The following is a 21,975-nucleotide window of genomic DNA, read 5'->3' as shown; positions in this document are numbered from 1 at the left end:
CAGGCTGTCCAGCCCACAAGCAGGGCTCTGCTGCGGCAGCGTCCAGGGCCATGGGTGCAGGGCATGTCCCCTCTGGCACTGCCACCAGGTCCTGGGGCCATGGGGCAGGGCACTGCTCTGCCCGGGTGTCACTCCTGGGGTAGTCAGCATCTGGCTGGGACATCCCAGCACTGATCATTAACCACCCTTATCGGGTGGTGGGTTCAAGGCCCTGGACGGGGAGGTTTTGTCCCCAGGTAGGGCAGACATCTCAGAGTCCTGTGAGTGGCTGTTGTCCCCTCGGTGCTGCCTCACTGGGGGACAAGGGATGTCACAGGCTGGGCTCCAGGTTGATGCCTGACATGGTCCCTGCCAGCGGTGCGGGGGCTGGCGGTGCAGGATACAGGCACCCCTGTGCCTGCAGACACCTGTGAGGAACCCCAGGCTGGGACAGCCAAATATGAGTGCCTGCCGCCATCTCATGGCTGTTCACAGCCAGCTCTGCAGCTCGTCCTGCCCCAGCCGGGCTCAGAGCCGGGGGCAGTGGGAGAGCCCAGGCCCCAGCCCTGCTCGGGGCTTTCCAGCCTGGCACCCGGCCACCCTGCGGCTCTCACTCCCCGTGGCAGGGGCACACCTCGGCCTCTCCCAGCCTGCTGCAGCCACGTTTCCCCTTGCTGGGGAGTGGGACCCCACCACCTCTTTCAGTTTGAAACTGTCGCCCCTTGTAAAAACAGTAAAAGCTACAGGGCCTGGTAAAAAGTCTCTCTCCATCTTTCTTATAAACCCCTTTACATATTAGAAGGCTCCTATAACGTCTCCCAAGCCTTCTCTTCTCCAGGTTGAACAACCCCAACCCACTCAGCCTTTCTCCACGGGAGAGGTGTTCCAGCCCTCTGACCATTTTCGTGGCCCTGCTCTAGACCCGCTCTAACAGGTCCATGTCTCTCTTATGCTAGAGGCCTCAGACCTGAACACAGTAATCCAGGTGGGGTCTCATGAGAGCAGAGTGGAGCGGGAGAAACACCTCCATCGACCTGCTGGCCACTTTTCTTGTTACGCAGCCCAGGATACGATCGGCTTTCTGGGCTGTGAGCGCACATCGCCAGCCCATATTCAATTTTTCATCCACCAATATCCCCAAATCCCTCTCCACAGGGCTGCTCTTCCTCCCTCTCCCCCTCTCCCTCCCTCCCTCCCTCTCCCAGCCTGTACTGGTACCGTGGGTTGCCCTGGCCCGGGTGCAGGACCTCGCACTTGGCCTTGTGGAAGGGCAGGCTTTACCATGGCAGCGCTGACCGCAGCGGCTCCCCGGGCCGGTCCCCGCTGCCCCCGCAGCCCGGCCGGGGCGGGGGGGGCACCGGCAGCCCGGCTCCTTCCAGCTCCCGCCGCTAGGCTGTGCTCCCCGCCCTCGGACGGCGGGCAGCGGCGGCGGGGGCCGGCCGGGGCTCCGCCGGGGCCGGCTGCCAGGGCTGTGGGGGAGGCCGTGCGGGAAGGGGGGGGTCGGGTGAGTCAGACCCCCCCAGAGCCGCCCGGCGGGGACTTCCGAAGGGAAGCGGCTGGGCCATGTGTTGTACACATCCGCAGCTGGAGGACGCCGCGGGGAGCCAGGGGCATCGCCAGCTCCTGGGAAGTCCCCCAGCGCTGGGCCAGCCCTGGCCCCAGCTTGGTGACAAGCGGGGCAGAGGCAGGAGTGCAAATGCTGCGTTTATCCATGGGGTTGGGGAGCTGGGGGCGGCAGGTCCCACCCTGTGTGTCCCTCTGCCCCAAGGATGCTGCGACTCCGCTCGTCCCACAGCCGCACCATCAGGTCCGACCTCACCTCACCAGTGGGACTTGTGGGTGCAGAGACAGGCACCGTGGGACCCCCCTGCTGCTCTGCCCATCCACCACACACTGCTTATGGAGTGCTGCCCCCAACATGGAGGGTCCTGGCTGCCGGGACGGAGTGACAGCTTCTTTACGTGACTTGTGCACTGTCAGCCAGGAGCTGGAAACTTTTCCCAGGGCTGCATTCACTAACCCCCATTTGCTCTCCCACAGCTGGGGGGGGAGCGGGGGGTCCCAGGGGAGGGCACCCCCTGACTCACCCCCAGGAAAGCCCAGGCTGTGAGAAGGCTGAGCCTGGGGTCCCGGGGACTGTAAATAGCCCACAGCATTTAACTGGAGATGGCCTGTCACGCCAGCTGTGTGTCACCACACTGTCAGTGCCTGAGTCATGAGCCATGCTGGGGCCGGTGGGGCTGCACAGGGGGGACATGGGGAGATCCAGAGGGATGGGGACAGATCCCAGGCCTGGAGACAGCTGCTCTTCTCCCATATAGAGTGTTCAAGTGGGACCCTCTTGTCCCTCTCCCAAAGGTCCACATCCCTTTGTTTCCCTCTGTCTGACTGTTTGGACCTGGGCAGGAGCTTGGGGACAGCACAAAGCTTTTGAAACAAGAGGTAAATCAACCAGCACAATGGTGTCCCCCACACACCAGGGCTCAGCACCCAGCAGCGAGCTCTGCTTTGGGCTCCCCCCGCTTTGTGCCCTGTGGGACCCCAGCGGGCTGGGACCTTTCCCTGAGGACGTGGGAGCAGGACACCGGAGCAAGCCCAGGGCTGGCGGCCCGTTATCGTGGGAGACGGGAGGCAGCCCCGGGCTGCTTTCAAGTGGTCCTGGCTGATTAGTGACTTCAAGTGCCTACGGAGTTATTCTAAGTCAAGTAGGCGTGAAGGGAGCCGACCTGGGACCGGCAAGACCAGCACTGGGCTTTTCTGGGGCGTCCCCCATCTCCTCTGCTCCCCGCCAAGCCCTCCGAGGCAGGGAGGTGTCCCCCTCCTCCAGCAGCTCTCCCTGTCCCTTACTCCTCCTGCAAAAGGCTGTTTGCTCCAGCCCAAAGCAAACCTGATTTTATCTCCCGACTCCAGTTCCCTTGGCTGTGGGCCACGGTCGATGCCTCCCACGCAGAACTTGTGAAGCCCATTCGGGGACCCGTGCACAGAGCGGGCTGTGTATGCTGCCACATGACATCATGTTTACAGCCCACGGGGGCCCAAGGACACCCCCTCCCAGCAGCATCGCTCCCAGCACAAGCAATGTGTGTCCTTCCCATGGCCGGACAGACGGATGTGCGGGGAGCTGGAGGGAGCAGGACCGGCCACAGTGGTGTGCCTGCCCAGAGAGGGATGGTTTCAGCTTTGCTGCACTGCAAGCCGGTCCTCTCTGGCCTCAGTTTCCCCTCTGGGCAGTGGAGAGTGGATCCTGAGCTAGCAGCGAGGGTGCACTGCTGCAGCGGCACAAGGTCAGGCCCTTGAGTTGTTGCGCATAGAGAAAGGCAAATTTTCTCCCCTTGGGACATGGATGTTCCCTTCTCTCCCAGGACAGAGCTGGGACTTTGCTGCTGCTGTGTGAAACTGAGGTTGTTGGGAAAAAGAAACAATGTCCAGGGCCACAGGGGCTCACTAAGGAGTGCTAGGGCCATCCTTTCTCCTGTCCATCCGTCCGTCCATCCATCCATCCATCCATCCATCCATCCATCCATCCATCCATCCACACTTGCATGCAGCTTTCTATCTCACAGCCATCTCTCCATCCATCTACTGAGCTGCCTGTGCACTCACCCATCCATCCATTGACAAATGCGTGCATCACTCTTCCCACCCATCCCCACACCTACCTGCCCATCCACCCAGCTAGCCACCCACCCATCCGTCTGTCCATCCTCCCATTCACCCCTCCATCCATCCATCCATCATCTGCCTGTCGGTGCCTGAGTGACGCCCAGCCACTGAACAGCCCTCTTCAGGGGTACGGTGTGTGCCCATGAGTGTGCACAGTGTCTGTGTGGGATACACTGGCCACACGGAGCGCCGCGGGCAGGGATGTCCCGGGCTGTGTCCAGCCATGGGGCAGGGGCCGGGAGTGCTGGCTGGAGGGAGGCGGGGGACCCGTCTAATTTAAGAACGGGCCCCGCGGTCGCTGTCAGCGCCGGGCAGCTCTGATCTGGGGACAGGTCCTCGTCAGCTCTGCTCGCCGCCCGCCAGCCCGACATGAAAGAGCTCTGCGCCCCGATAAGGCCCCAGACACTCAGCCCTGGAGGTGGGCAGCACTGCAGCCAAGCCTGGGGGACCCCCGAGCAGTGAGCCCTAGCGTGGCTGTCCCCAAATTCACTGTCACCCCAGCACCACGGGGCTTGCGTGTTTGCATCGATCAGGGAGCTCAGTCCTGCGGGCTGCCCTCTGCTTTGGGAACTGGATCGTGCCCTGTGTCACCACCAGCTCCCACTGGTGACACGACCCCAGGGAGGGCTCCATCCCCAGTGTCCCCCCGGCTGCCACCAGCCCCTCTGCCGGCCGTTACGCTGCACTGGAGTCCCCTGGCCGCGAGCGGCTGTGGATGGGGACCATGTTGTTTTAATAAGATCATTCTCCTCCTGCCGTGAGGTCGCAACCCTGGGTTTATGACATCACAGCGCGCTGCCATGGAGACGCCGGGATGTCACAAACACAGCTCTATGACCTCACTGCAGGAGCAGGAGATGGGGCCAACCTGGGTTTGATCACCAATGTCCTCGGGAATAACGGAGGGGAGGGACGCTGGGAAAGTATGCGGCTGCTGAGCGCTGGGGTGTTTGGGTTGGAAATCGCCACTGCTTCCCCGCAGCGGGAAAGGCCCGTTCCTTCCTCCCCCTGTCCGCTCCCTCCCAGCGGCCAGAGCCCCCCCAACCTGCGGCTGTGGGGCAGGGGGGCTGAGGGAGCGGGGCACCCCCATCCTTGCCCTTGGGGCCATGCGGTGGGGAGCGAGAGCCAGAGCTCAGCGCAGCACCGGGGCACCAGCTTAGGGGCAGAGGGGGGTCGGGGAGGGAGGGGCTGTGTCCCAGGAACAGGATGAGGATCACTGGGGATGCTGTCGCACGGGGCAGGGTGGGTTGGTGTCTGGGGGAAGTCTCTTCTTCCCCAGGGGAAGCCCAAAGCCGTTCTGCTACATGGGGACATGATTCCCCATCACAGCACCCTGCAGCTGGACCCCAAAGCACCCCTTGGCCCTGCCCAGCCACCTAACAGCCGTCCCCTCCCCAGCCCATAACCAGCAGCATCTCCTGGGGACCATTCCCCACTGCCCCATCACTCTTCCCCACTGCAGCCCAGCTCTCCATCCTCCACACTCAGACCTTGCCACTGGGGAAACCGCAGCTGGTTGGGGGTACACCTGTCCCCCCACCTCTCTGCTGCAGGGGTACAGGGGTGCCTGCTCTCCCGCTGCATCCCCCATCATTAATTTCCATCAGTGGCCAAGCGGGGCCAGGGCTGCCCGGGGGTGGCCGAGGAACACGGCGCTTTCCCCTGATAGCAAAAATAAATACATTAAAATTCTTGCAGGAGGCAGAAGAATGCGGGACGGCAGGAAAAAATTGTTTTATAATTTGTAATAACACAAAAGGCGGGGGGGGGGGTGAGCTGCAAGAGGCGAGGGAAGGCAGAGACAAAGGATCAGCCGCGGTGGAGAAGGCTGCTTCGAGGTGGCGGTGGCATCCCCGTTGCCCATAGCCTTGGCTCAGTGTCACCACTGTGGCCTTGTCCCCTGAAGGATGTGGCCCTTTGGGTCTTGTTGCAGAAGGTGGGGTGAGCAAACTCCTGCAGCTGGGAGAGCAGGCGATCACCGCCCGGCTGCTTAAGCAGGTCTCAGCATCTCTATGCCTCAGTTTCCCCCTTGCTAAAAGGGGATTTTTATGCAATTGGGAGAAAAGCTGGGCGGCAGGGGCGAACCCCAGGCATCCCCCTGGTCCCAGCCCCCCTGTTACAAGCACAAGGCAAGGAGCCTACCTTTGCCCATCCCGCCCCACCAGCACCTCTCGGGGGGTTCCGCCGCAGGACCCAGGTGATGTTCCCACATAGATGCTGGGGGCATCACGACCCCCTTGGCCCCCTCCAGCCTCGCGCGGGGCTGGGACGTGATAAAGCGAGTTGCTGTGCGCCAGCCGCACCTGCTCGCTGGGATGGGGCTCCCCCTCCTCCTGCTCCCCTCTTCGGGGCAAAATCAAAGGGATTTTTCTGCCCTTAGGAAATCAGATAAAGGCTTCTCACCTGCCCCACGCTGCCTTTGCAAGGAGGCTGGGCGCTTGGGGCGGGGGGGACAACAGGCACTTTCAACACGCCAGCAGATGAGTCGTGCGTTGCAGCGAGCTGCCGCGGAGCTCTGCCCACAGGGGCTGGGGCCCCGGGCACGGTGTCAGCCTGTCCCCGGCCTTGGCAGGGATGTCCCCTTCCCAAGAGCTGCCTGTTGCTGACTTCTCCTCTAGATCTGAGGCGATAGGGCTCCCGTGGGGCAGGTAGGATGGAAGCTAGTGAGTGAAAGCAAAAGACCCCGGGGACCAGACATGATGCAGCAGCCCAGATGCAGTGCCCAGCTCAGGGAAGGTCCCCGTGTCCCCGTGCTGTGGCCAGGACAGCTCAGTCCTGGTCACCACACCAAGGCTGCAGACTGGGAGCCCGATCCCTGTGTGCGAAGGCAGGGAAGGAGCAGGTGGGAAACCTCCAGAGGTGGTGGGAGTCTCTTACCTCCTGCGCCCAGGAGGGAGAGGAGAACCGTGCCAAGCCGCAGATAAAACCTGAGTCATTCACCACCAAACACTGCTGACGGGGAGCAAACGTGCCCGGGTGAAGCAGAGAAGCTGCCAGTGATGGAGGCAAAGGGAGCACTGATGGGCAAGCCAGGGGCTAGAGATGGGCAGGGAATGGGGGATAATACCCTCCCAGTAAGGGGGACAGAGCCCAGATCTTTCCTGGAGGGAGGGGTGAGCTCACCAGTAGTGAGGGTGCACTGCTTTGCCCAACACTGGTAGCAGACACCCCGTTTTAACCCAGTGGGCTGGATGGATGCTCAGCGGAGGTGGGAGCAGAGGTGGATCAGGGTCCCCCAGGGTGGCTGTCCCAGCCCCAGGATCCGTAGCCCCGATGTTGCAGGACTGGGAGCTGCATTCCCAAGTTCTGCTGTGAGTCACGGATGGTGCAAGAGGAAGCGGAGACCCAGGGCCCTGGGACGAGCCCTGGGAAACCATTCCTGAGGCTGCACGGGGGGGAGAAAATTGGGATGGCAGCCTACAGGCACGGGCTCCTCCTGCCCCCGGCTGCCCAGCCCTGGTGTGGCCCCCGTTATGTCCCAGGCCCCTCAGCTTCCTCCTGCCCCAGGCAGCTCCTGCTGCCTGCTGTGAGCCGGTGCTGGGGGCTGTCTCCCTCCTGGGTCCCAGCTGCACCTGAGATGAGATCACCGTAAACAAGCCGGCCCTCCTCGCACTCTTCTCCAGGTCTCTTTGCTCCTGGAGCTTGCTCCCGTCACCCACCTGCGTGTCCCCCTGCCCCAGGGATGTCTCCCCAGGGGAGTTGGAGCCGAGTGCTGGAAGATGCTTGAGGGGTCACTCCTCCAGTGTCCCCAGGCAGGGCGGACCGGTCTGAGGGCAGGCAGTGCCACAGAGCCAGGCTTGTGCCAGGTGGACCCAGTATGGGGCCAGGGGCCAGGCAGGGCTGTGCTGGGGGGCAATGCAGGGGCACCAGGTTTGGGCAAGGCCATGCCAGGGGTGTCAGGGTCGAGCAGGAGAGCAATGAGCAGGTGTCGGGGGGGACCTCGAGGCCGGGTCAAGTTTAGCAGTGCTGTGCCAGGACCCCAAGCGGAGCCAGGCAGGGCTGTGCCAGGCAGGCTCCCGCAAGGGCTGCAGGGCTGAGCCGGGCTGTGCCAGGTGGGGACGTGCCAGGCAGGGCCGTGCCAGGTCCCCGGGGCTGCGGCGGACATGGCTGTGCCAGCCAAACCCCGCTAAAGTGGTGTGCGTCCAAGCGCGGTGGCGGGACGCGGGGCCGGGCAGGCTGCGGCCACCGTCCCGCTGCCGGAGGGTGCCCGTGGCCGTGGCCGTGCCCACGCCGTGTCCGTGGCTGCGCGCCGGGAGCCGAGCTTGGCACCCAGGAGTCCCCCCGCCGGCCCGCCCTGTCCGTCCCCCCGGGCTCCGGTTTCCCTGTCGGAGGCAGATGCTTTCGCAGCCCCGTCCCTCCTCCTCCTTCTCCGGAGCAGCCTCCGCGCCGCGCTCCAGCCGCCCGGAGGTGCCTGCCCAGCCCAGCCCCAGCCCAGCCCAGCCCCGCCGGCCGCGGTGCCCGCCCGCCCCGGCCCGGCGGAGGGAGGCAGCGGGCACCCACACGCCGGGGCCCCGGCCGGACCCTCGGGGCGGCGGCGAGCCCGGCTGCCCGGCTCCCCGCGGGGGGCGCGGAGGGGGCTCGGCGCTCCCCCTAGCCCTGGCAGGATGCTGCCTTCCTCCCGGACCCAGCTGGGGCTCTTCTTCATCCTCCTCTGCCCCGCCAACATCATCGGGCTCTGGTGGTGAGTAGGACATCCCGGGGTGGGTGCCGGGAGGGCGCGCAGGGTCCCTCATTCTCTGGGGGTGGTCCCCCACACCACCTTGGGGACAGAGTCCCCCACACCGAGGGCAGCCCTTGGGTGGGGACCGCTGCTCGCTGGCCAGGTAGATCCAGCTCGGGGGCACCCCCATGCTGTCAGGGTTCGGGCACATGAGTGTGTTGGGGACAGCAGGCTGGGGGACCCCTGGGAGTACGGGGCACCCAGGTCCTGTGGAGAGAGCTGCAGCCTGCCTCCCCGCACCCCGAGCCTGCAGCCTGGGAGAGTTGTGTGCCTGTGGGGTGGAGAAGGGGGGGTAGAGGCCTCAAGACCCCTCCAATAAGTCAACTTTAATTAAAAGCCCGAGGGTCCCTATGGTGTCCCCTCCTGAGCGGTGGCCTGGACGCGGCGGGGACAAAACCCCTGTTTGTAATGGTGCCTTCATCAAAGGCAGAGACGCAGAGACGGTGCCTTGCAGGATACTGGAGGGGGTGGGGGATTCATTACAGGCGCAGAGCTGGGACCCAGCCTTGGAAAAGCCCAGGTATCTGTCGAAACATGAACTATTTAAATCTATTAAGAATTTCACCCAGCCTGTCTTTATCCGGTTTTAAGTGCTTAGATTCCAGCTCCCCGGCGTGCCGTCCGGGCTATCATTCATTATCTGAGGCTATTCGTCTCCACATTGTCACACTCTTTTGACCCCTAAAATAAAGCTCTCCATAAGCCTTTCCCCTCCCGGTCCCCCGCCTGCCCGCCAGTGATTTATTCCGTGGCTCCATCTCCTTCACTAGCCCTGGCTCCAGGGGTGCAGGGCAAAAGGCGGGGGGGGGGGGCTTGGTGGGTATAAATCATGCCGTTATGGATGGTTTTATGCCAGCTGAGAGTTTGGCCCTGGAGCCCGAGCACTGTGTTTATTGCCGGGGAAGGGGTTAAAGCAGGTCTGAGAGGGGCTTGCCTTGTTTTTTTGCTAGAGGAGGGGAGAGCCCTGGCCGGGGCAGGGTGCATGCTGAGGGTCCCCCTGCTCCCCACCACCCCCTTGGGGTAGGTGTGCCATCCCAGGGCACGGTCCATCCTGCTGGTTTTCCCCTGGCTAATTCTCAGACTGTTGCTCCACACACAAGGCTGTCCCTTCAGCTCTCCCTGCTTTCTCTGCCCCATCCTTACTACCCACCCAGTAAGCCCTCACCCCCAAGCTCGTGCCCCACATCCCATCTCCCGGGACATCAATACCACCCAGCCCATGGCTGGAGAGGGCAGGGGTGAAGCGGGAGCTCTCTGTGCCTTCAATTTGGGGGCAGGTGGACGGCACTGGCAAGGGCAGGGTGCTGGGGTACCGCTGCCCCCTGCCCTGGCTGCTCAGAGACGTGTCTCGCTGCCGAGCCCGGGTCCTGCTGGTGCCGTGACCATGCCGTGCATGCGCTGGCAGTGCCAGCTTGGGGAGATTAGCAGTATTTGGCAGAGGAGGGCAAGGGGTCAAACTTGTTTTTTCTTCTCTTAAAAAAGAAGAAGAAAAGGAACCTTTAATTTAAGAATAATAACCCAGCTGCACGGAGCACAGCCGAATGCTCCAGGCAGCGGAGCAGCCACAGGGGGATCACCAGCACGCACTCTGCTTCGCTCTGGATCCCGGAGCCAGTGAGCTGGGAGGAGGTGATGTGTGGATGAGGCCACCAGCACCACCAAACGGATGTGCCGGGCTTCCCGGGACGGGGCACTGGAGCAGCTGGCTGATTCATGAGCTGCTTCCCCCAGAGCTTGAGATCTCTGGCCCCTGGCTGAGATCATCCCTCATTTCCAAGGAGCTCTTCCCGTGTGGGGGAGAGAGGTCCAGGCGCTGCCCGGCCCTTTGAGCCAGCTCAAGACGGGCATCTTCCCACGTGCCTGCTCCGGGTACCCGTCCCCTCTCCCAGGTCTGGGTAGCACTGGTGCCTGTGGGTTTTGCTTTTGGTGAGGAGGGGGTTCAGGGCTACAGCTGTGTGTTGTGCCAGGGCTCCTGGAAGCCCCAGGGCTGGTGGCATTGGTAGAGCTGTTCCTTACTGTCCCTGTCACTGATGCGTAGGGACCTTGGTGGCACACCTTCACGTGTGCATCTCTGCACACTCATCTGGGGCACTCACAGGGCATGTTCCTCTGGGCAGGAAAGGAAGGTCTTTACCCCCCCCATCCCACCTCTGGGTGCATTGGCTGTGCAGTGGGGGGGGATGCAGGGGCTGCCTGTTTGAGGCATTTTTTCCCATGCTGGTGACAAACAAACTGATTTGCGAGAGTGGCACGGCAGGGCGCAGCGGGGCTGGGTCCCAGGGGGCATGGCCCCCAAGCCCAGGCACACAGCAGGGCTCGGCCACTCACAGGTGGTAATGGCGCCAGTTGGGATCCTGGCAGACGGCTGCATCTACAGAGAAAGGTTCAGGTGTGATGTCTGAGCAGTGACATCATGCTGATGACATCACAGCCTGAGAAAGAGCATCTTCATTGTGGCAGGATGTCCTCAAAGGGCTCACTGAAGATACAGTCATCCTTGTCCTATACCCCCTGTGCCCCTGTGTCTAAGAAGAGGCAGAGGGACAGGGGGATGGGCAGACACATGGACCTTTCCATGGCAGAGGGGAGCCAGCTATGGTCAGGGGAGCCAGCTATGGTCAGTGCCAATGGGGAAGATGTTTCATTCAGGTTCTGCTGGTCCCTTGGTTAGTGCCAGGCTGCAGGGAATAGGCTCCCCTTGTTCTCACCAGCCCTGTAAAATCTCTTTCTTCCTCCTCCCTTCATCTTTTCATGTTTCTCACCCGGCTCCTTGTGCAACAGCGGTCCCTCCCTGAGCAAGACAGGTAGGGACCGCCTGGGGCTCCCGGGCTGGCCCGGAGGGTACAGGGATACCGGGCAGGCAAACCTGGTGTCTCAGGAGCCCCGGGCAGGCTCAGGGCAGGATTTCAGCTGAGCCGGTTTGTGGTTGGGCTGTGCTCGCAGGGATGGAGGCACCATGAGGATGGGGGTGAGCAAAGCCAGGCTTCCCCAGTGCACATCGGCTCTCCATGCGCATGACCGAGAGCAGTTGGGAGGTGGAAGAGAGAGCAAGGGGGAAAACCATCCCGGGTGAGATGTTCTCCACTCCAGCTGCGGGTCTGAGGGGGCCCGGAGGGACGGACACCTGCCCTGCATCCCCTTCCCATGCATGCCCACAGGCAGTGCGTCTGCAGCTCTCTGTACAGCTCCTCCAGATGCTGGCTCAGGGAGGACCCGTCCGCTGGCACCTGTGGCTGCACCCCTGCTCGAGGGGGTCCCGGCCCCATGCCCTCCGAAGCCACACACCCCCGGGTTTCATGTGCCGATGGCCTCCCCTTCTCCTCTGCCGCCCCAACCAGCACCCACACTGCGCGGAACCTGTAAGGGCAGGCTGCTGGGCTGTAGGGCCCTGCCTGTGTGCCTTGGGGTGAGCATTGTGAGTCACCCCCCGGGCCTGCTGACCCATGCCCGCCACCCTACAGCCCACAGTCCCCCATGGCGCCCGGCAGACTGGGCTGCCTGGCTGTCCCGGGCATGCCCTCACCCCCAGAGCAGTGCTGTGTGGGCAGCAAAGCACCTCCCAGCGTAGGACCCCTTGCCCAGCAGCATCTCCCTGTGCCCCTTCTGGAGCAGCCTCTGACCAGCTGGGTTTTTCAAAGGGAAAATGTTTCCCTTGTGCTCTTTGAGATGGCACCGGCTCCAGAATTGGGCTACTTGTGTCCTCCCCCAAAGACAGCTGAGCTTTCCCCCATGCCATCCCTCGTCCCTACTCCTGGTCACCTCCACTCTCCCATGGTGACACCCAGCCTGCCTAGCCCTGCCCTGCGTGTGCCCCAAGCTGGAGGGCTCGGCTGGGCTTTGCATCAGAGCTTGACCCCTTCAAATCCCTCCCTGTGCAGGAGGGTGCTGGGCAGAGCTGGGCACACCTCGATATTCACTCAGGTGGTGTCACGGATGTACAGGGTCCTGCTACCACACGTGGCACCCACACTTGGCCATACACTGGCCCAGTCCTCATGCCACCCCAGGTCCAGCCTCCACGAGCACCTGGAGGAAGGACACAGTGACCAGGGGTGGGTGGACCCCTTTCTTCTCAACCCAGCCCCTCCAGGGCTTGGACATGGCTTCAGGACCGACTGCCGCTACGGGCATGTGCTCCTTCCACCCCCCCTGGTACCCGCAGCACAAGCTTGGGCAGCTCCTGCCCGCGAGCGCCTGGCCTCGGCGTGACCCTGCAGCCTGCAGGTCCGTGGGTTGACACCATGCCACGCCAAAGCCTCTTTCCTTTGGGCGGTTTCCCAGATATTTGCATCCTATCCTTGCTGAGGAGGTGCGAGGAGGAGGGCAGGGGACGGGGTCCCCCTGCTCTCCTCGACCCACGGCATTTCCTGCTCCCTTGGTGCCCCCGGTGCTGCTTGGCTGCTGAGCCCTGGCAGTGCCCTTGAGGGCAGTGACTTGCTGCTTACTCACCCGCCGTGTGCCTCCTGCTCTGCTTTCCACACCCAGCTGCCCCAGTTAGTGGCAGCACCCACGCATCGCCCCGAGTGAGGGGCCGGGTACCTGTCGTGCGCCCGCGTGGGATGAAAGGAAAGCTGGACGGGTGAAAATTCATGTGTGTCCCCCCTTGCCCTGTTTGCACAGCTTGGAAAGAGATGGGCTCCCGTCGGGTCCAATTGCCTTGCAGGGTTGTCACTGAGTGTGACACCACTGGGTGGGATGCGGGGTGACATGTCCCCCCAGGGATGGAGCTCAGCTCTCCAGGGCTGGCATCCTGTGGCTCTCACCTCTTCAAGCAGGTGGAGAAGTGCCTGTGGGCTCAGGGTGATGGGCCAGGTACCCTGGCACCCTGCATCCCCCTCCTGAAGGCATCCAGGGGCTGGGATGGAGACCTGGATGTGAGGCAAGCCATACCCTTGCTACCCCACAGCGGGATCCCCTTGCCACACGGGAACACCCAGGCAGCAGTACTCAATGGGTGCGGACCTGGCCAGTCCCACGTGGAGTGGCACAGCACAACTGCCGCTCTCCCTCAGGGTTTCAGGGCCATCAGGACCAAAGGAGACATTTTTCCACCCAAGATGCAGGTGCTGTTTGTGAAGGTTGACCATCCTCTTCCTCACTGCATGGCTCTGCCAGCCCCTCTCCATCGGCTCCCTGCAAACCGGGACCTCACTGGCTCCCCTCAATCACGGTCCGCTGGCAGGGGCCAGGAGAAGCCCTGCTCCACGCCATTCCCATGTCCAAGGGGGAGATGGGGACTTGTGCCAGGCTCCTTGGTCTATGATTTTGGCTGGGAACCAGACTGCGACATATTGGAGGCTCCATGACCCTTCAGCTGAGCCGGAAAAGCTGGTGATTATGGCTTTTAGGAGCCTCCGGCTCTGTCGCAGCAGGGATTGCATCCAGAGCACAGGGGTTGCATCAGAAGCCCCAGTGACTCCTGTTTCCTGCGTGTCACCCGGACTGGGCTCAGGCTGCAGCTCCATCAGCCAAAGGGGTGACAGCAGCAGGTTGGCAGCATGTTGCAGCTCCTCTTCTGTGCCTCAGTTTCCCCCTTCAGCAACAGGGGTTGTTTCCTTTGCACAGAGGTGCTGGGAATCAGGGAGGACAGCTGGGCTCATTGTCCTGGCTCCTTTCGGGGCGAGGCAGCAGTGACGCGGCAGCAGTTTTGGCAGCAGGCGAAGGGCGCTGGGGGCAGGCGGGAGGGATGCTGCCGAGGCGCTGAGCCTGGCCGGGGGCTGCCGGGCAGGAGGTGGCGGGGGGCCGGGGTGCCCTGGGCGGATTTGGAGGAGCTGGGCTGGCGACCCGGTTCCTTCACCAGGGCAGGGGGAGGAGTGCCCGGCGGCAGAGGTGGGGCACCTTAATTGTAGATGCGGGAGGCCTTGGAGCAGGACAAGCTCAGGCAGATCTGGGCCCCGCGCCGGAGCCCTTGCCAAAGCGGTAGCAGTTTGGCAGCATTTTTCTTGCCCTTGTCTCCCCCCCGCCCCCCCCCCAACCCCTCCAAAGCAAAACAGCTCTGGGGCTCCCAGCAGCCTCCCCGCGCCAGAAAGTGGAGCCCAGCGGAAATTAATATCGCACTGGACTTAGGCAGCCCACCCCACGCCTCGTCGGCACAGCCGGCGAGCTCCCGCGCACTCCCGCCGGCCTCGCCGCCACTCGGGCCATGGGTGGGGACCCCCATGGTGCCGGCGAGCTGCCCGCCGCCCCCCGGCCCTGCGGGGCTGAGCTCTTCTTCCTGGCCTGATCTGGCGGGCTGGGGTGAGCCACAGTTCAGCATTTGATCTGATGGCCCCAGGGGGCTGGCGCATCATTTTTATATGAGTACAAAGAGTCATCTCTTAATGAAAGTCCCATTCCAGCTCCCCTTCTTCCCCACCCCACCGGAGCAGGCGGCCAAACCTCTGCTGTCCCATTGGGGATGTCGGGAGCCTGCGGTCCCTAAGGAGGGCGAGCTTGGAGCCCAGCATGGAGGCTTGAATCCCCATGTGGTCATCATGGGACAGGGTCGCTGATGGCTTTCCATATGGGCCTCAGTTTCCCCATTGATGGGTGACCTGTGTCAGCCCAGCCACAGCCCCATGATGCTTCCCCAGATGCCCCATCCCTTTGCAGAGGCACCCGTGCATCATGCAGCAAAGGGAAACCGAGCTGTGGGGGAGCAAAGGGAGATGGATGTTCCCCAGCAGCAGTGTGGACTTGCCTCAGTTTCCCTGATGGAGGTCACCTTTCCAGGCTGTGCCTCTTGGTTGAGCTGTTTAACCCTTTAAACCTCCAGCCAAAGTGTAAAGTCTCCTTTTTCAGGCTGTGCGAGAGGACACATCCTCCCCAAACCCAGCTGGGGTTTGGTGGGCAGGAGATGCTGGCAGCTTGGGAGCCTGACCTGGGGCAGGGGGACCCTGGCAGGACCTCGAGCTTCAAACAAGGGGCTCGGAGGGGGTTTGCACTGGGGGCAGGATGGCAAGCAAAGTCCTGCAGCCTCGTGTCCCAAAGACAGTGCCCCAGCTGTGCGAGAGCGAAAAGGAAACGTAGAACATAGTTAAACACTGAGATTCAGCTTGTGATTTTCGAGCCCCTGGGGCTTGGCCAGACTATAAAGGTCTGGGTTTGGAAGCTGCAGCACAGCCGGTGCTCCCCAGTGAGTGGGGCTGCTGGCAGCACAGGCTGCCCGGGTGCTGCTCTCCAGGGGACGTGGCCTCGTAGTCCTCTGGCATCCCAAAACGCTGGGGGATGCTGAGTCCAGCCCTGGGGTCCTGTGGGCATCCACAGCCAGGAAAATCATGTTATCGAGCAGGACGAGCTCTGAGCCCACAGGAGCAGCGCTGGAGGCGAAGGGGGGCTGAGTGGGGCTGTGTTTGGGGCATGCTAAATTTGGGTGCCCATGGCCACGCGGTCTCCGTGCCATGGGACAGGTGGCATGGGTGGGTGGGAGGCCGTCAGCGCGGCGTGCCTGCCCTCTGCCTGCTGCAGCCCCGACGTTGCCCACAGCGGAGCTGGATCATTGCCCACCCCGGCACAGGGCACGGGGCACGGCATTGGCAAGCTGTGCAGCTGCACGAGCCGTGCCACGGAGGGCACTCCAGGCGAAATGTGTGGGGAAAGTACAGGAGTTTCTGTAGCTGGCGGCACACTGAGGAGTGCAGCATCGTGCTCAAACTTTGCCTCTACAGCCCGTAGAGCCAGGCACCTCGCTCCAGCTGTGCTGGCGAGGAGGAGCCGCCTCTGACATGGGCCTAGCCGAGACTTGCCCTCCCGCGCTGGCATTGGCATGGCTGGCGATGCCACCTGCATCCCTCTCTCGCACACCCGTGTCCACCTGTGGCTCTGTTCCCCCCGGGGCCAGTGCCTGGGTAGGGAGAGGCAAGCATGGGAGCCTGGCCAGCAGCCAAGGGGCTTTATCGCTGGCAAGGTCACTCGGCTTGTCTCCCACGGGGTAAAGCAGCGAGGCCCCCCCCCCGGAAAGGGGGAGGTGCACTGAGAACGCTGGCTGGGCTCCCTGCTGTGCCCACGGGGCTCCAGGAGCTGCAGCTGCACTGGGCATCGGTCACACCGCGATGCCAGGGCTGTGCCGGGTCAGCGCCAGACCCAAAGAGCAGGTGCTGAGCAGCACAGCGTCTCTGCCACCTCCCATCAGGGACACTGCCATCACCCCCAAGGATGCCCCCAAGGGCTTCGGGGTGTGGAGTGGCATGTGTCAGCATCATCCTCCAGCCAGCCCCACAGTGGGGGATCTCCGACTGGCTGGGCAGGGCAAGGTATCCCCTGGGTGCTGGCACGCTGGCACACAGGTGCCACCCATACCTTTTGTCCTGGCCTCCATGCATACCTCTCCCTGTCCCTTTGTCACCCAGGCTCAGCGCTGAGCCGGCACTGCCCTGTGGCCCAGGTCCGTCCCTGGGAGTAGGTCTGGCCATGCCCCATCCCCACCCCAGTCCCCCCCCAGGCTCGGATGCTGGTTTTGCTCTGCTCGCTGTCCCTCCTGCAGGGCAGTGGGGAGCCCCCTGGTCATGGACCCCAACAGCATCTGCCGCAAGACGAAGCGGCTGGCAGGGAAGCAGGCGGAACTGTGCCAGCTGGAGCCAGAGATCGTGCAGGAGGTGGCCAAGGGCACCAAGCTGGGCGTCCGGGAGTGCCAGTACCAATTCCGCTTCCGCCGCTGGAACTGCACCAGCCACAGCAAGTACTTCGGCAAGATCCTGCAGCAGGGTAAGGCCAGCACTTCCTCAGCCTCCCATCTCCCAAAAAGCCTCCAGCTTTTTTGCCCAGTCATGTGCCTCCCCGGGACTCCTGGAGCAGAGTCTGGGCGTGCAAACCTCTGTGTGTGTGTGTGTGTGTGTGTTTGCGCGCACGTGCACGCGTGTGTGTGTGTGTGTGTAGGGGGTTGCTCAGTGCTCCCTGGTGCAGTCACGCTGAGGTTTTACTGCCGAGACATGTCTTCCCGTGTTGTAATGAAGCAATTACCAATGCTCCCAGACAGCACAGGGCTTCACAAAGCCCAAGAATGCACCCTCGTCTGGCAGTGATTTACTGCTCCCCCAGGACCCCGGGGTGTGCTGGGGAAAGGGGCCCAGGTGGGAGGCAGCGTGCAGCTACTGGGAGCTGCCCCTCGCCCCATGGGTGCCCTGCAGATCCCTCCTCCTTGTCCTTGCAGGGAGCAGAGGAGAGGAGCGCTTGCCCCCCATCCCTGTGTCCCTGGGTGGGCACCCTGATGTCAGTGGCAGGGAGGGATGTGCAGGTTCCAGCCAGGTGGATACAATGGTCCAAGCCTGGCCCAGCTGCATCAAAGCCAGAGCAGGGGCAGAGCGAGGGGGCAGCCGTGAATCTGTAAGGGATGGGAAAGCCCTGCTGCGCTCCCCAGGGAGAGAGGCTGGGGGGTGGATAGGGAAGGGGGGGATGCTCGAAGCACTTCAGGCTGGTAGGGCCACTTAGTGGGTGGTGAGTTTAGTCCTACCCCTGTTCCCACGTTGGTCCCTGTGCTGGGGCAAATGAAGATGCTGGAGTGAGCCCTGGTCTCCTCGTCCATCACATCTCCTGCTGGTGCATCCACAGGGCCAAGGCAGAGCGGGTATGCCCTTGGGCCTTGAAGGAGGGTCAGGGTGGCCTCCCTGGGGGCATTGGCAAGGGCAGAGCGCCCTGGGCACCCGGCAGCTGCAAGTACCATTGTGGGGCAGAGCTGGGGCCCCGAGGGAGACACCGGCCTGCGGCGGGGGCGCAGGCTCATTTAAGAAGCTGATTTGCAAGTGTGGGTTCCCCCCAGCACAGGGAGGTGTATTCAGTCGAGGGGCGGAGAGCCAGGGCCCACGGGGGACACTCCTGCCTCTGGAGTCACCTATTTTCACACCGACCTGGCAGCGAAGGAGGTAAGATCTGTGCCAGGCAGGGCTCCAGGCTGGAAGCGGAGTGGTGCCAAGATGCCAGGGCCAGACCAGGTGGTGAGTGGGTGATGCTGGCGGATGAGCTGTCAGGTACCCGGGGGCAGCTTGGGTTAGAGGATACACAGGCACATCAGGCATGGGGATGCTGAAGGAGTCACCACGCTCTGTTTGGCCCAGCCTCGCTGCTGGGGCAGTGGAGATGAGCAATGTCCTGGGGACAGTGGTGACTTTGGGAGCCCCTGGCACTCTGAGGACATGGGACATCACAGCTAGAGGCATGGAGGTCCCCAGGGCTGCATCGTGGGTGTCAGAAGCAGAGAGCTTGCCCTGCACTGAGAGGTGCCAGCAGGCACCAGCCTCCCTGTAAGCCTGCAGGGACTGTGTAAACCATTCCAGCATTTTGGGGGTTCCCGGCTGCCATCGGATGGGCACCTCCCATCCGACAGCCTCTTCTTTCCAAGGATGCTGCAGCAGGCTCTGGTTCCCGGCCGTGGCCTCCCTGGCGCAGTCGCAGCCGTCCCCCCTTCCCTCCCTGCTGCCTGTGCCAGGCGTGGCATGCCAGGGCAGGCTGGCTTGGGGGCAGCCACGTGTCTGGAGGAGCTGTCAGAGGAGTGGCATCCCCCCCGGGGCCAAGGCTGGCAGGGTGGCACGGGGACCTCTGCCAGCTGCGGGCTGCCCGCCGAGGGCTCTGCCAGCCCCAGGTGGGAGCAGGCGGGTGGTCGTGTGGCTTAGGGGGGGCAGGAGGGCCAGGGCAGGGGACACCTGTCCCCAGGGTGGCACTGCTGGAAAGGCACCGGTGTGCCCAGTTCCTACCAACACCAGTGGGAATCAGGTGCCGCGTGGGCTTGTGGAGGACCCACTCATGGAGCTGGTGCCCAGGAACCCCTCTTCCCACAGCCCTCCCAAGTCAGAGTGCTGGAGACAGAGGGATGGGGCACCCCCCAAAACACACCTTCCCCTCCATCCCCATGCCCCAGGCACCCCCTGTGTGTCACCACCCTGGGCCAGCCCTGCCCTGGCATTCAGGCGGGCAGGGGTTTGCCTGGCACGGGGCGGGGGGAGTGCGGGAGCCCCCCGAGCAGGGCGCCGCGCCCCCGCTGCCAGAATCCCCCGCTGGCTGCGGCTGTGAGCGGCAGGTCCAGGCAGGGGAAAGATGCTTGGAATTCGTGTCCTGGAGCAGAGAGAGACAGGAGCAAATACTAATAATAAATAATCCTGCCGGGTGGAGGCTGTGCTGGTGGAGGGAGGGGGGCAGGCAGCACCCCATGGCAAAGCGGGTATGGGGGGAGAGCGGGCAGCAGAGCTTCATCGCTGCCACCCTGCAGAGGGATGAGTGGCACCTGTGGTGTCCCTTGCAGCACTTCTCTCCTCTCCAGGTGCCAGCTTGCAGCTGGGGATGGGATTTTTACTGCTTGGAGGAACATTGCAGGGTAGTGTGAGGAAGCTGTGGGTACCACCTGGTCACCCGGGACTCCCCCTGCTCCCTGAGCTCCCCTCTTTCCTATGGGGCAGCACCCATCCTTGCAAGGGGAGGCAGGAGATTTGTTGCGCTTAGGACCCTACAGGTGGGGTGGAGGAACGCTGGCAGGGCCTGGCTATCCCCCAGATTCTGCATATCTGCTTGCAAGAGACAGCTCCTGCCCCAGGCAGCCGGCTCCAGGGTGGGTGCATCACCCGGGGAACAGCACCAAGCACAGACGAAGGGGGAGAAAGGGAGGTCCGAGCCCCCATGGGATGTCGGTGGGGGGATGCTTTGCTTTCAGAGCCTTTGCCAGAGCTGACCGTGCATCCTGGCCCTGGCTGTTCCCCTGCAGATATCCGGGAGACAGCCTTCGTGTACGCCATCACGGCGGCCGGGGTGAGCCACGCCATCACGCAGGCCTGCAGCATGGGCGAGCTGCTGCAGTGCGGCTGCGAGCTGACGCGGAGCCGGGCTCCCCCCTCGCCCACGGTGGGTCCGGGCATGGAGGGCACGGCCTGGGAGTGGGGGGGCTGCGGGGACGACGTGCAGTTCGGCTACGAGAAATCCCAGCAGTTCATGGATGCCAAGAGCAAGAAAGGCAAAAATGACATCCGAGCTCTTATCGACCTGCACAACAACGAAGCTGGGCGCTTGGTAAGGCCCCCGCGCTCCCTGCCCCTCTGCAAGCATCACCCCCCCGTGCCCCTACCCAGCTCAACTCTCCACCTTTATCTCCCCCGAGCCATGTACCTGCACCAGCTTTGGGTGAAATGTGGACCCAATATCTTTCAGGACCCCCCTTCGCAGGTGCTTTGGAAACCCCCTGTGCCCCCCCCAGCACCATCCACTGGGCCAGGGCAGCACCAAGAGGCAGGGTTTTGGCTGGGGGTGCTGGGCAGGGAGGTGGGGGACCAAGGACTGAGCATTGCCATCTCTTCCCCAGGCGGTGCGCAGCTACATGAGGACAGAGTGCAAATGCCATGGGCTGTCGGGCTCCTGCACCCTGCGGACCTGCTGGAGGAAGATGCCCCATTTCCGCGAGGTGGGGGACCGCCTGCTCGAGCGCTTCAATGGGGCTTTCAAGGTGATGGGAGGCAATGATGGGAAAACCCTCATCCCTGTGGGCGACAACATCAAGCCTCCCGACAAGCAGGACCTCATCTACTCGGCCGACTCACCTGATTTCTGCTCTGCTAACCGTAAGACGGGCTCGCTGGGCACCCGGGGCCGCATCTGCAACAGCACAGCCATGGACACGAGCGGGTGCGACCTGCTGTGCTGCGGGCGAGGGCACCGGGACGAGACAGTGGTGCTGGAGGAGAACTGCCTTTGCCGCTTCCACTGGTGCTGCGTGGTGCAGTGCCGCAAGTGCTCCGTCCGTCAGGAGCTCAGCCTCTGCATCTGATGGCCTGGGCTTTGGGCGAGGACAATTTGGGGGGCCACCCCCAGGCTCATGCTATGGCCCCCCTGGGACAGAGACAGGCTGAGCTGGTGGCAGGGACAGCGTGGGTGAGCCCAGTTCTGTGTCCTGGGGAGTCCTGGCTTCCCCAGGGGACAGCGTGGGGCTGCATGGCATCCCCACGGCCCCCGTGGTGGGGGCTGCGGGTGCAGAGCTTCCACTAATAAAGCTATTTAAAGCCGGTGTGGCACAGCGCTTCCTGGGGAGGGCTGGGAAGCGCTGACTGCCGTACCGGGAAGGGACTGGCCAGAGAGCCGTCCTGCCCCGGCTGTGAGTCCCGATCAGCTGGACTTCCTCCAGCCTCCTGTTTGTGCTGGCTGTGCTGGGACCTTTGGCAGAGCCTGGCTCATTTTTTATCCACTTTCTGCTTTTCTCTGTGGTTGTAGAGCCAGGAGATGAGTGTGGATGAGGGCGAGCACTCTCCTGCCCTGCTCTGCAGCCCCTGGGCTGGGTGAGTGCTCTCCTCCCATCATCCGTGGCCACCATCACTTGGGGATGCCAGTTTGTGTCCCACCACCACCTGACCTGGGATGTTTGCGGTGACCTGCAGTCCACGGTCCCTCCACTCACCCCTCATGCAGGAGGTATGGCTAGCTGCCCTGACACCATGGTGATGGGCTCTGAGTTTCTTGAAGGTATCCTCTATTCTTTTCACTCCGTGTTCAGCCACTGTTGCTGCAGTCCCCACCACAGGGCCTGGCACGAAGAAGCCCTGTGCAGTGCTGACACTGTTGGCTTGGTGGCATGCAAGGCATTCGCTTGGCATGCTGTGGGCCACGTGCAGCCTCACCTGGCCGGCATGGTGCCAGGCATGTCTTGGTAACCTGATCAGCCTGTGCCC

The 21,975-nt window shown here is 63.2% G+C and overlaps 1 protein-coding gene across 2 annotated transcripts; it reads left to right on the top strand.

Annotated features, from left to right (window-relative positions):
- Positions 1–7,977: 7,977 nt before the first annotated feature.
- WNT6 (Wnt family member 6) lies at positions 7,978–21,311 on the top strand. 2 transcript variants are annotated; one of them, XM_076340787.1, is made up of 4 exons: positions 7,978–8,323; positions 16,829–17,044; positions 20,028–20,329; positions 20,619–21,311. In XM_076340787.1, the coding sequence occupies exons 1-4, from the start codon at positions 7,978–7,980 to the stop codon at positions 21,078–21,080; spliced, it is 1,326 nt and encodes a 441-aa protein (XP_076196902.1). In that variant the 3' UTR covers positions 21,081–21,311. The 2 variants fall into 2 exon arrangements, with proteins under 2 accessions (XP_076196902.1, XP_076196903.1); XM_076340788.1 differs by having other exon boundaries at positions 8,174–8,323; positions 16,824–17,044.
- The last annotated feature ends 664 nt before the right edge of the window (positions 21,312–21,975 follow it).

This window comes from Aptenodytes patagonicus, chromosome 6 (assembly GCF_965638725.1).
Source record: "Aptenodytes patagonicus chromosome 6, bAptPat1.pri.cur, whole genome shotgun sequence".
In the NCBI taxonomy this organism is placed as follows: Eukaryota; Metazoa; Chordata; class Aves; order Sphenisciformes; family Spheniscidae; genus Aptenodytes; species Aptenodytes patagonicus.
This window is presented reverse-complemented; position numbering and strand designations above follow the sequence as displayed.